Here is a 13897-nt window from a genome sequence, read left to right on the forward strand (position 1 = left end):
TACTTTTGTTTCATTTTTACAGATACAAATTGCTTGGAAAATGAGTGTAACCCACATGAGATTTTCTGCAGCACCATGTGTATGACCTTGAGGATTCTCGTCCAATGTTTGCCTCTTCTGAAAGGGGCTTATAAGAGTCAAGTCACACCATAATGCAATTAATTTGACTTCAGTGCTTGTTTAGGAGCTGTAAATCAGTGGAAATTGTCTGTGATAGTGGCTGCTTCCACTGAGAATCCTCTGAATGGACTCACTTCGCTCAAGCCTCTATTAGACTTTTAGCTCTTTACTTGCCGTGTTACGTACAGATTGAGAATATCTCTGCTTCGAGGCCTGCGATAATGGCCCTGCGAGAACCTATTTCAATGGCCTTGTGAGCACGTGTGAGTCTTCTCCCTACCCCCCTCCTCAATGGCCTTCACGCGTCCGAGTTGGCCCTTGTTTTTCCAGATTTAAAAAAAAAAAAAAACACTCCAACTGGAAGCATTTGTTTATCATATTACAGGCTCACATGAGCTGTGCAGAAGGCTTGACCTCGTGTTAAGTGTCTGCGCTAAATTTCATTGCCTCCATATACTGGAAGTCCTGCCAATATACTGGCAGTGTATTCCTGGAGGAAAATAAATGGCAATAAAAAAGAGAAATGATAGCCGTAGCAAGTAGGAGAGGAGCGGGGATTTTATTGAGGCTGGCCGGCTTCTCGAGATGTGACTTGGCACGCAGACTAAGGCTTAGCAGAGCGCAGGCAAAAGTCGATATTGGAATAACGTCTTGGTGGCAGGGACATGGGAATAATGTAATTAATTGCGTGCAAATTTTCTTTGATGAATAGGTGCATGGCAGCGAGTGTAAGGCTTCTAGGTCCTTCGCGGCCCTCCGTGCAGCTGCAGTTGGGGACGGCCTCACACAGCTCTAGGACAGCCTCTTCACTGGGGTTTTCATTGCTGTGTTGGACATTTGAAAAGCACTTGGGGGGGGGGGTCTTCTGCCAGTTGCAGTATGGCACAGCATTTTTATTAAAAAGTTCATTTGTTCTATTTGGTTCATTAACGGGGAAGTGAACCCAACTTCTGCACAACACAAAAAGAACTTGTATGGTCTCTGTTATGTGTCAGCATTATATCTCAATGCAAACAGTGTAGTGCTGTTAATCGTCTTCTGCTGTTTAAGCTAGTCAAAGGTATTAAGTTAGTGGATTGCCAAACCAACGACGATATTGTCCTACAGGGTCATTGGAGGTCATTGCAGGTCACAATGTCACCTGAGCCCCATAGCCTTGTAAATCTGCACTTAATATAACCACTTCTGTGACAGTTGTTTCAGAGAAGAGGTTAATGCCACCAATGAATGTGAAAGAAACTTCCAGAACCATTTGCAGTACTGAGATTTTTGCTGTACGGAGGTGGAAATCTTCATCTTAAAATGAACGCCATTAAAATGCCAAATAACTAGAGGGCTGCACACCTGTAATCCCAAACATGTCCTTCTAAAGTAACACGTAAGCAGATCTACTCTAGTCCTGCTATCGCTTTCAGAACTGATTTTTCATGACAGGCTGCTACTTTGGATCTAGTGACAGCATGGAGCACTTGTCTCTGGTATTTAATAAGCTCCTACCTCAAAGCTAAAAGGAGGTCAGTTGTGGGCCAAACAGGCCTCTTATGCGACCCGGGGCTTTCGCTGCTGTCCGAAAGATGACAAAGTGGCCCAGTGCTCCCTTACAGGTTGTGACTGCTCCTGTATCTGCCTTTGCATGATGTTTTTCTGAAGTGCGCTGAGCGCTAAGAGTGCTTGACCGTTTCAAACTGCTGTGGTCTGCCCAGTTGTGTTGGCCATGGGCTCACAGTTCTCTTTGTGCCCTGAAGTCCACGGACAACTTTCACGCTGCATGATGACCAGAGCTGGCAGAGACAAAGAAAGACAATTGTTCTTTATTTACAATCTTTAATGTGTTACTAAGTTCTATTTATGAACATTCCTTAAGCGAAATTTCAGTATAATTGTTCTTGGGTTCATACCGCATTTTTGATTTCCATAGCGAAAAAGTCAGTATAACGAAATTTATCTGAAATGTGTCTAAAAAATTTGAATGTACTGTAGTTGATGCTAGCATACCATCAGCTGTTTCCTGTTGGTTTCCAGTCACGTATTTGCTTTGGTTTTACGCATTTGTGCTGTGGCAGTGAAAGAATGACTGCCAAGCCTCCTTACTCTTCCATCCTCCACAACTCACAGTCTACTGTTCTTCTCTTCATTTGGTAAGTAATGATAGTTCATTATAGTAAATTGCCTTAGATCTTCATTTGAATTTGTCAGTGCTTATTTTTTTTAACCTGAACATCATTATTTAATGTTTCTACTGGATATAAGGAAAACTCAGTTTGATTCTGAAGCATACTACCAAGAAACATACTCATTAATGACCTTGTTAAGAGTTGAATAATTATTATTTGTGCATTTTGTATCATGAAGTAATGGCTTGACAGTTAGGTGTTTTTACAGTGTTTCAGTGATATTTTGGAAAATTGGTATGGGGATTTTGGCTGGAGGGTGCGGTGGAGCAGCGGGCTTGGCCGGGTCCTGCTCTTTGGTGAGTCTGGAGTTTGAGTCCCGCTTGGGGTGTCTTGTGATGGACTGGCATCCTGTCCTGGGTGGGCCCCCTCCCTCTCCAGCCATACGCCCTGTGTTGCCAGGTTAGGCTCCGGTTCGCTGTAACCCTGCTCAGGACAAGTGGCTTCAGTGTGTGTGTGTGTGTGTGTGTGTGTGTGTGTTTTTGGATGGCTGGGAATGCATTATTATTTTTCCCTTTTAAAATAATGGTAAATAGGCTTTGGGTGTCCGAAATGTTTATATGCGCACTCTTTTCAGCAACTCGTTAATTCATAAATCAGGGGATTGCTATATTATAATTAAGTATTGTGTTGTTCAGGTGATGTTGCTATATATTACTGTACGGATCATCCTAAAGATGTGCCACTGATGTGGACAGCTCTCAGCAGGTTTCCTCCAATTTACACATTAACAGGGTTAGACTGGAACGGGCAGGCCCAGCAATTTAATGACCTTTATATATAGACTCGAGAAGGTAACATAAAGAAGCTATTTAAAGTGCAGTCACTGAAAACCAAGGGATTTGACCGCGAGGCAGGAAATAGACAATTTATTATAAGCGGCCTTGCTAGCAGCGGATTACCTATAAAACTTTCATGGTCCTCCCTCAGTGGCAAGCAGCCATAAAACTGCCCCGAACGAGGGACTTGTTAATTTACTTGTTAAAGCAAATTAAAAATTTATAAGAGCTTTTAGGTAAATGAGATCCCCCCCCCTTTCACTAAAGCCCTTGTGGGACTCTAGATATCTTGAGAGGACAGGTTAGCTGCTTCACAACATCACAACAGAACAATAAAAGCTGGTAAACTGTGCTGAGTTTATTGCTGCAGATTTTTGCAGCAGGCATTATGTGTAACTAAGGGAACCGGTTGCTGCCAGTCACAGAGACCACTTACAAATCGTGTCCACCCGCTTTTTCATGTGGTTTTTGGGGCTTACATACAGTTCTCAGAAAAGGTTGTCTTAACACATGAAAGAGCCCTTTTATTTGTTGTATGTGGCTGGATGCTTATGTTTCACCTCAGGAAGAGCACAGCTTTCTTGTAAATGGCCCTCAGTTCTCCCAGGCCGAGCTATTCAGCGTGCAGATCAAGAAAATAATTGACTACACGTGAAAACAATAGTCACCATAAGCCTTGAAAGATGTTGTAAACACAGCTCCAACTTGTAAGGAATCTGTCTTAAGCAACGTTGCCCTGCTGCCAATGAAAAAATGACTGAAAACACATTTTTGCTCCATGTTTATTCCTTTCTTTTTCACAGACAGTATGAATGAAATGTGTGCAGTTTTGCACATTGCAGAGCTCCCTGAAGCTCATTTAGCAGTTAAATTATTCATTGGTTTGATCTGGCTGATTTCATAATAATGAGCAGTGTAGACAACATTGTCTAATTGCTGCCATTTAAAGTACACATGAAAAATAGATGTTTGGTACTGTACATGAAACTAAGGCAAAGATGGGAGAGCATCCCATTCAAAATAGTTCTGTTTTTTGTCATGGATCAGATGTGTTTTGGCAAGAAGTCTTTGTCTTCGTCGCTGTTGTACTTGAGTGTGTCTTTTGTTTTTCAGAATATAATACTCTACATCCCAGCGTTACTGCCGTGGCGTGCTGTGTTTCATATACACCGAGAGATTTAGCTCAACTTTATAGTGTGCGACAAGTGATTCTCACCCAGGCCACTATAGAATTCTTGGAAGTTCGTAATGTGTTCTCTTTCACTAGGACCAGTCCTTTGAGTATACAGTACTTCTTGAAAGTATGCGAACCCTTTTCGTCAATACATTTTACCACAGGATTGTTAATGAGAACCAGTCTTTTTCATCTGACGTAATAAGTGTGTAATGACCAGTTCCATATGTTGCTTTCGAGGAAATTGTGTGTAGCAGAAAAACGGAAGTAGCGCAGGTGCAAAAAATAAGTGAACCCCAAATTTCATTGGTTACACCAAGTATGTAAGGTAAATCAAAATATTTTTTTTTATGTCATAAGTTTGTTTTAAAATGTATGATTTAGATTTTATTTTAATATTTTATACAAGTATTTTTACCAACCTGATAGGGTTCATATACTTTCAAGTAGCACTGTTAAATAATTGCATTCCCTACAATGAAAAACACTACAATGGTTTCTGTATTGTTCCGTGCATAAAACAAACTTATTATTCAGTACAACAACACTTTTGCTTGGCATTTTACTTCCATAACATGTATTCTTTGCATTTCACTCTGTTAAGTATGTGGGCAGTGATCTTATCACAGACATGTGTGAGTGATACTATAAAAATGTGTCTTTAAATATTTACCAGAAAGCTTAGAATAGCAGAAATGGATAAATAAATTAAAAAAAAAAAAACTCTTAAAAAGCAAATTAAATATGATTAACTGCAATAAATGTAGTGGGAAGTAGAAAGGTATTGTTGCAAGCACTGGTTTAGCTGGTTCTACTATTTGTACAATTTTTCAGATTAAAGAAATTTCCAGAAACCTTAATGAAGAATAGTCAAAACTGTGTCATTCTTTGCATAAGAAGAAAGATAAAAAAAAAAGGAGAGGAAAGTGGAGGAAGAAAAGCATGACGAAGAGAGCGCCACAAAAAGAAAATTAAGTGAAGCCAGCTCTGATAGTACCCTCACAGTGAGCCTTCCACTTTGGGACTCATAAAAAAGTGTTGCTTTTGTAAGGTGGTGTCCAAAGGAGCTGCTGACGGTGTGAAGCTCAGATTATAATAATTTGGATATAGGATTCAGTAGTTTTGTTTGAAATATCATAAAGTACATGTTGGTTTTATCATTATCATACAAACAATACATTTTGTTATAGCATTTTAGTTAGTTTTAGGTGGCATACTCTTTTATATGGCAAAGTATTACTTTTTTCCATAACAAATAATAGAAATTCTTTCCCTTCACAACGTGAATTCCACTAATAGCGTATTTGGCAAGGAATGAGTGCATTTCTCTTTGTGTGTGTAAGTAGAAGTACAAGTAAGTGTAAGTACAGGTATTCTATATATAGAAACGTGTGTATTTGTACATATATGTTTCCATTTGTTTTGACATGTCAGTTGAATAATTTAACATGAAAGTCTTGATTTAAGTTAATCAAACTATGGAGGTATTCTAAGATTTTGTTCAAACTCTAGGACCTGTTGTGAACTCAAGTACACTGCTGGGGTTTTGGTTTCCAGTTGAAACTGGGTTTATACACTCAATGGAAGACATTATCACCGTGTTTACTATGGAGTGGAAATCAGTCACTGTTGCAACTGGATGGCCTCCAAGCTGTCAGAGACCAGTTCACCCTCTCAGTTTGTACCTTTAGATAAGTTAAAAGTGGCAGCTTGGCCATGTCCCACTTGAATAAGAATAGAGCTGAAATAACACTCCTTTCACTGGTTTTCTAAACTGGGGGAGGGAGTGTTCAGGATCATTATACCCCACCCCCCCTTACTTGACATCAAAGGATTGGCTACATAAATTTGTCTATAATAGTATGGACTTTTTAGAGTGTAGGAGCCAAACATGAAGCTGCCTCCTAATTGGAAACAGTTGTTAATTCCATACTTCAATAAATTCCGAGTGCAGTGGGAAAAAAGTGTTGTCTAATAAAAAACAGATTGAGGGAAAACAAGGCTGTATTATGTGGAAATGAATGGCACATGCAGTTACTAGCAGTTTAAATGTTTCATTAGATGTTAATGTCTTGCTGTGTTTTTAATTGTTAAGAAATTAGCCTCTGGAATATTAAACCCATCTGTTTATTCTTTTCCTCTTGGGATAACCTTATCATAGATAAGGTCATTTTACAGCTTATCTTTATGCTGAAACCCTTCAAAGTTAGTGTTAATAAAGCAGTTAGGGCTATCTTTGCTTTTTGTGCATAATGCACATGCTCTATATGTCTTCTGATTGCTATGCTTATTATACAAACTTACACACATACAGCATGTGTATGAATAAACTGGTAACCTGAAAAACTTGTACTTTAACACAGTGCTATTTATATTTTACATAAATATAAAATTCAGATTTGGAGAATTAAATTAATAGAACAGAAATGATACAACATCATTCCAGTTTTATAACCATTGGCCATGGTTTTAATAAATATATTATTGCATACTGAGAGTAATATGGACTGGTGTCTCACAGGGCGCTCTGGTCTCCTCCCTCTTTCGAAATATGTGTTTCAGATGAGCTGGTGAATTGTATTATCCTTACTGTATGTATGAATAGTGGATGTGTTAGTTTGCTCTGCTGTTTGCAGGGGTAAATACTTGTTACTAGCTTAGTGTAGTTTATCTCGCTTTGGAAGTGACTTTGGCTAATTAGCTTTATAAGGTATGTAACATTATTGTTATTATTCGCCAAACATGACTAGATTAATCTGCTGTTTAATAAACTGCCATGGGTATTAAGTGTGACAGAAAGAGGCAATTTGTCTGTATTGATGTGTAACGGTATCTGAGTAACGTTTACATTTGTGAGCAAAAACAAACGTGTCCGGAACATTGTTATTGGCCATGAACTAATTGTGCTGTATACAGTGTTATTTAATAATTCTTATTGTTGTAATGGGCATTTAATACCGTGTGTTGAATGCCGGGTGTTGTGTTATGAAGAGATGCTGACTTAACCAAACTCTTGTTCCCCATTAGTGCCCGATTCTGTCCTTCAGATAACACCGTAGTCTAGAGACAGATATACTGACTTTACACCACTGAAACAGTAATTAACTAAGTAACTGTGCTGTATTTTTGAAGAAACCTCTGACTTTTTCTGTATTTAATCAGCATCCAAGCTCACTGTCAAAAATAAATGAGGGACAAAGTGAGTATTTTATTAGTACCTTAATAAGAAGTACTTTCCTGTTTAAATTATGTTGCAGTTTTCTATATTGTGACTGGTTTATTTAATAGTCTTCCACATATTTATGATCAAAGGTCTATCCAGAACTTTTGATAGTGGTAATTTACTGTGTCCACTAGAGGGTAATGTCTTTACTGCATTCATCCATTAATTATAATTTGGAACATTCTTACCCACTAAAGGGCAGGGAATCTGAAACTTTGAACATATTGGCACACACAGACACGCACAAAATACAATTTAAGCTTTTTAAAATGTAATTAAACATGCAAGGAGATTCTCAAATAACTATGTACTGTTGTCTTCTAGTGTAGTGCAGCAACCTTTTTAGAAAGGAAATAAGAAAAAATAAAGAGCCTCTGACCATAGGTGTAGTTTAATTAATCAAATTTATCCTGAATACTTAAGAACATTTTTAAAACGTTCCACAACCTTGATCGTCATACCATTTTTTGAATGTGTCAGTGTTTGGTCCATCCATGTGAGTCTTCATGTTTTAGGCTGAAGACATGATGACATTTCTAATATTGTTCTTTAATTAAATAAGAGTGCATCACATCTCCTCTGTGTTTGGGGCAGGTCTTATTATGGCCGAGTCAGTAGTTTAATATTGCTTTTCGCTACTTCTATCAAGTCTTTATGTGTATTCATTCAGAGCTGTGGATGGATTTCACAGGGAGCATGGAGAAGTGTATTATGAGTGGAATAACTAGGCTGCGCACAAGGGATTGTGGGGCCTTTCTCACACGTGTTTATAAACAGCTCTGACAGCAGGGGTTCGAGGCAGGCGGCACCTGGCCCTGTGATTGGTGAGCCTGGAGGCAGCCTGGAGACCAGGTGAGCACCTCTAATGAAACTTGTCCTCAGGTGCTGCTTACGCTTGTAGGCAAATATGCCAAGAATGACCATAATTCATTTAATGAAGATCACAGGCTGGGGTTGTGTAATGAACCCAGCAGAACCTTAACGAGTCAGCAGGGCATTTCTGTCCAGTTTGCACACGCTCGCTCTTCCTTCCCATATTGTCGTGCTGCTGTTTGCTCCAGAGTGTTTTTGTTTCCCGTTTTTTTCCTTCTCGAGTTTGAGGCTCCTACTTTGCGCACATATTCCTTTGGAGTCACGGAAAAACAGCCTTCGTGGAAGCAGGCCCTTACACAAATCGTCTTTCTCTTTCTTTGGCTTTTCGGGGAGGTATCTTTGAAGTAATTAGCGCTATCGGATGAGCAGTGCATCTCCTCCAGTCACCACGCTCCTGCAGGCTCCCAAAGGCTCTGTCCTGTGTGGCCCACTCACCGCATATCCCTCACGACGGTTCCCCAGTAGCTGGGAGCGCTCCCTCACCCTTATCACACTCAGCACTCTGGCAACAGAAAATAAACCCTTAGGAGACTCTCCCAGGAAAGGTTCCCTTTCACGCTGCTAATGGCCACAGAAAAAGACCGTTTTCATTTTAATTATGTGTTTTACTCAAGGGCCTTTTGCTTCTATTCTCCAAACCCCCCCCCCCAGTATAAATGACAGCCAGATCCCGTAAATGGGTATATTTCCCTGCCCTCGTTTCTACCACAACCTATAAAGGATGGAAACCTGCACACCGCACAGATGCCTCGCCAAGAGAAACGAGAAACGTCGCTCTTCAACCTCTCACTGCAAGCGACCCTACATCTTTATGAGATGGCTCTGCATCCTGGTCGTTGTGCTGCTCCGTTCCTACACATGCACATTGACAGAGCTCAAGGAGCCTGCCAAGGGACATGGCCACTTGGAAGCCATGCCTAGGAAGATTCTGAAAGGCAGCAGGGTCCCAGGAGTTATTCATTGTTCTCCAGACTTAAGGGCTCACTTGTTTTGGATCGCGTCAGCCTCTGTTCCTTTGAAAGCTCTGTCTGCAAAAATGACACCTGCTGGGATACTCTTGTCTGTTCGCCTCGTCTGTTGAAAAATGGCACATTTGAAGTTTTTTTTTTTTTTTTCTTTTTTTCTGTTTGCAAGATGTTTCCAGCAGCCTCAGATTTGGGGTGTCTTTTGTCATCCGGGGGGATCTTTGTCCACCTTGGAAGAAACCATCTCAGACACTACTGCTCACCTTCACAAGTTCCGTGAAGGAGGAATGCTTTTTTTTTTTGACTTCATTTTATGCCCCTTGGCTGCAAGCTGTTTCAAGGGAGACCCTGCTGCACATTGTAGCTTGTGTAAGCTCATCTGTCAGGACAAACCCACACATCTTAGAACAGTTAATTAATTATTTGATGTAATTGTGAATGTGAAAATAGAGTTCAAAATACTGTTTCACTGTCTCGGTGTGAAAGCCATTATAGGGCCCCTGGTGCTCCGTACAAAGTACTGTAATGTCACAGGAGAGTGAATTTAATTGATTGAAACCACTGGCGCTTTGTTAATTAAGACAGAGCCTCCTTGTTCAGGAAAAAGACAAAGAGAAGAGGCACCCTTAATAGAGGAGTCTGGGCCTTCATTCACCATGTTCACACGTTGTGTAGGACATGGTGCAAGTGTACATGTGCCTTATGGCATCTCATGTCTGCTATATGCTTTTTAGTTTAGTGTAGGGGTGTCCAAAGTGTGGCCCGAGGGCCTGCCAGAACATTGGTAAAATTTTTAATAGATGCTATACCTATATTAGAAATTGTATTGAATCACGTGATAGTACAGTTACAACCAGACACTTAAATTTGAACACTTGCATAAATAAAATATAATGAAATAAATAACATTGTGTCAGTTTAGACCGTTAAGCTTCAGTATGTCACTTGCTATGCTTTTTAAACATGTGGCCCTCACACCTGTCCGCCGCAGTAATGGTTGTGGTCCGTGACCAGCAAAGGTCAGACACCCCGGTTCCACATTTCACGTATGTGTTGTGTCCAGAATCACTAGATGTTATGAGCCTATATGAGAATTATATATATTACAGGTGTTCCTCGAAGGCTCTGTTGGATGAAGAAAGTTACATTGGTTTCTTTTCTTTCAAAGTTCTTCTTTTGAATGATTTGAATCAACTTGCTGTGCATTAAACAAACAAAGAAAAAATGTTAAACAGCTAAATCTGAAAACGAGTCACAGGTTTAACCCCAAAACATGTGTGTTTGCAGCTGAAGACGGGACAGAATATCTGCAGGGACAGTGACAGTGAGAGCGCCAGCACAGAGTCCAAACCCTCCTTGAGAAGCAGCTCCAGGGACAGGCTGAGCGACGTAAGTGCCTCCGTCACACCGAACAGGTAGCACGCCGTGACAGAAGGTTACTAGGGCTGGGCCTTGGAGCCCTTCTGCCCCGCGCCGTATTCTCTCCATACACTGCCCTAGCGCACAGGCTGCAGGGAGGACAGAATGCCTTGATTCTCCTTTGTCCTTTTATCTATCGCCTTTATATTTCACAGTGCCCTTCAGTTCACCGCCATCTTAGAGTGGCGTCTGCAGAAAAACATGGAGACATTAATTATCCCCTTACATAGCAGAACAATACAATAGAGGCAAATCAGAAGATCCTGTTACAAAGGAATAAGTTCACGACGAGCTGGTTCTAAGAGAACGTCTCGCCACAAACACTGTGTTCTGCATCCACACACAACAAAACCAGCATGTGGTGTCCTACTGTGCACACATCCATGTTTCTCTGTGGCACTCCTCTTTGTTTAGCTACCTATTAATTTACTGCCAGTTTCCATTTTCAAAAGTGTCTGCTGGGGGTAAGTGTCTTTTTTCAACACTTTGTTTTCATCTCTTTTTAATCGCTGTTTCCTTTAAACACGTGCAGTTATACCATATAGCCAGACTCTCTCTAAGTACGTTGTTTTTGTGACTTTACCTGGCAAACTTGCATGTATCATTTCCTCAAGTGCGTAAAATGGCGGCACAGTGGCACAGCGAGTAACGCTGCTGTCTCACAGCGCCTGGGTGGTGCGAGAGAACGTGGGTTTGATCCCGTTCAGTCTGTGTGGAGTTTACATGTTCTGCCCGTGTTTGCGTGGGTTTCCTCTGGGTGCTCTGGTTTCCTCTCACAGCCCAGTGACGTGCTGTTCAGGCTCACCCATAGTGCGTGAGTGACACAGAGAGAGTGTGTTCCACTGACGTATGGATGAGTCACCCATTGAAAGTAGTGTATCTAGCAGTGTAAGTCACCTTGGTGAATAAGGTGTGTCGGCTGGTAACACTGTATCGTATCCATTGTAAATCGCTTTTGAGAAAAGCGTCTGCTAAATAAACATAAACGTAAAACCCAAAGCTCAGTGTGCCGCAGTACTGTAAATGAGACTAACATACCTCCATCTGTGCCTTTCTCTACAGCTTTCTCAGTTGTTACTTGGTGGTGGTTCCTTGTCCTCTAATGACAGGTTGTGAGATCACAGGTAGTTGCGCAATGGTGCAGCGGGAAAAGTTCTTGCTGGCACATGAAGGACCGGAGTTTGAGCTCCCACTGGTGGGACGGACATAACTGGTGCCTCACAGCACCTGGTCTGTAGGTTCAGCCCCCAGGTTCTCTCTGGTTTAGTCCTACAGCCCAAATCCTGGTGCTCCAGGAGAACCAGTGAGTCTGAATTGCCTGTAGTGTATTAATGGCCAGCAAAAAGGTAGTGTGTAAAGTGTGTCTGTATGATAGCTGTGCAACGGTAAGGACATGAAGTTGTCTGCCCTGTGACCACATGCATATTTTGTAAGCTTCCTGCTGGTGAGTGACTTACAATATGTTGAACTTAATGGCAGCAGATTGCATGAACTCTGCCAAGACAGTGTGCCTGAATATTTTTATTGTGTGCCAAATTCACTGAGAACAGGAGGTATCAAATATCTCCCTTAATTCATGGTGTCAGTCGAGAGGCAAACCAAAGCTGGAAAAAACCAGCACAACAAGGGAAGCAAAATGATTCAGTGCTCAGCTATACTCTGCTTTGCCAGGCGTGAAACAAAATAAGTCATTCGATGTTGAGGGCCCATATCTGAAATGATGCATCCCTGCCCATTGTGCCGGCGATAGCGGCTCAGGCAGCTCCTGAGGTAACACGAAATAGACGGAGCGGTCCTGATGGGGGCGACGGTACCTGCGAGAATGCTGCAGGCAGGTACAGGCCTCAGTGAGTCAGGGAAGAAGGCAGTCTGGTGCACTTCCGAAAGCTCAGCGTGAACTGCTCAGTTTGACCGAGCATAACAACGGTCACCAAGCCATCGCTCTGTTCATCGGCACAATGACAAGTCTTGTCAATGTGAAAGACGTTATGCAAGGATGATGAGGGATTTGCCTTCTCTCCCGTGCAGTCCTCACTCTTGCTTCGCTCACGGCCACAAGGTGACTGTTATAACGTGTGTCTAGGGCGTGGTACTCACAATCAGAGCAATGTCGCCATGTTAAAAAGGGCTTTGACCCAAGTTACTGCTGGTAAGGGCAAGTTATTTGCTGTTTTCTCCATGGGTTTACAAATATTGTTTCTTTCCAAGTACCCTTCACTATAAAAACTAAAATAAGGTGCTTCACGTGGTTGAGGAGCTGCCCTTCGAAACAAAACTTTTTTCTTAAAAACAAACCCAGTTAAATATGACCTTAACTGCAGATTTAAATAAGTACACTGAATAATATTTAAATAAAAATATGTGTATATATATATATATATATATATATATATATATATATATATATATATAAGCATTATATTATGTATAAAGCCCTTGTTCTGGACTTTTCATCTTCATACATGCAATACATGTTTGACATTCTAATTTCTACTGTCCAACATGTTTGGCTCTTTTTTAAAATAGACATCCCCCTGTGGGAGATGTGCAGGTGCTGCCGATTGCCCTGCCTGTTTGACAGGTGCCGTCGGCGATCTGAGAGAGAGACTGTTTGAGGGCCATTTCACATCACAGGGCGCCCAGAACTCGCATTTTAGGGGACACCTTTTTCCCATCTCGCCACACGAACGCACTGCTCCCAGGTCATGCTGTAAAAATCCACTTCACACATCGGGCCCTATGTGCCACTTGGCGTTCCGTCATGGGGCCGCAACGAGCCGAGTGAGAGGGGGGCTTTAATGCATTTAAACCGTTTTCAGCCATTTAATTCGAGTGCGAAATCCCTGGCTGCCGAAAGGTGACAGATAATTCTCTTTGCCAGCTGAAGGCCTCCTCCCGCTTCCTCTTCTGGGAAGACCCGTTCAAACAGCGCTGAAGTGTCTTTGTTGAGGCAAAGGCAGCAGTAGATCGCACATCCTGCTTCAGCAAATCAAAAGGCTTTGACACAGGGTCCTGCCCCCTAGCCTCCATGCTCTGCGACCGTTTGTCACTTGTTCTTTTTCCAACATCTGCACACAGTGTGTTTGAAATTGGCTGTTTGTTTGTGGGCATAGTATGGGACATGTGCTTTTGTGCTCGGATCAGGACTTTCACCCCAAAGCAAGACATGTTTA

General features: G+C 41.6%; 1 protein-coding gene across 7 annotated transcripts in view; it reads left to right on the forward strand.

Moving 5' to 3' along the window:
- Window positions 1-13897, forward strand: part of auts2a (activator of transcription and developmental regulator AUTS2 a) — a 299327-nt gene that overhangs the window by 119100 nt on the left and 166330 nt on the right. For all 7 annotated transcript variants that reach the window (XM_029251095.1, XM_018755456.2, XM_018755457.2 and 4 more), the window contains exon 4: window positions 10593-10694. In XM_029251095.1, the coding sequence (XP_029106928.1) occupies window positions 10593-10694 (102 nt within the window). The remainder of the gene's footprint in view (window positions 1-10592; window positions 10695-13897) is intronic.

Source organism: Scleropages formosus, chromosome 4 (assembly GCF_900964775.1).
Source record: "Scleropages formosus chromosome 4, fSclFor1.1, whole genome shotgun sequence".
In the NCBI taxonomy this organism is placed as follows: domain Eukaryota; kingdom Metazoa; phylum Chordata; class Actinopteri; order Osteoglossiformes; family Osteoglossidae; genus Scleropages; species Scleropages formosus.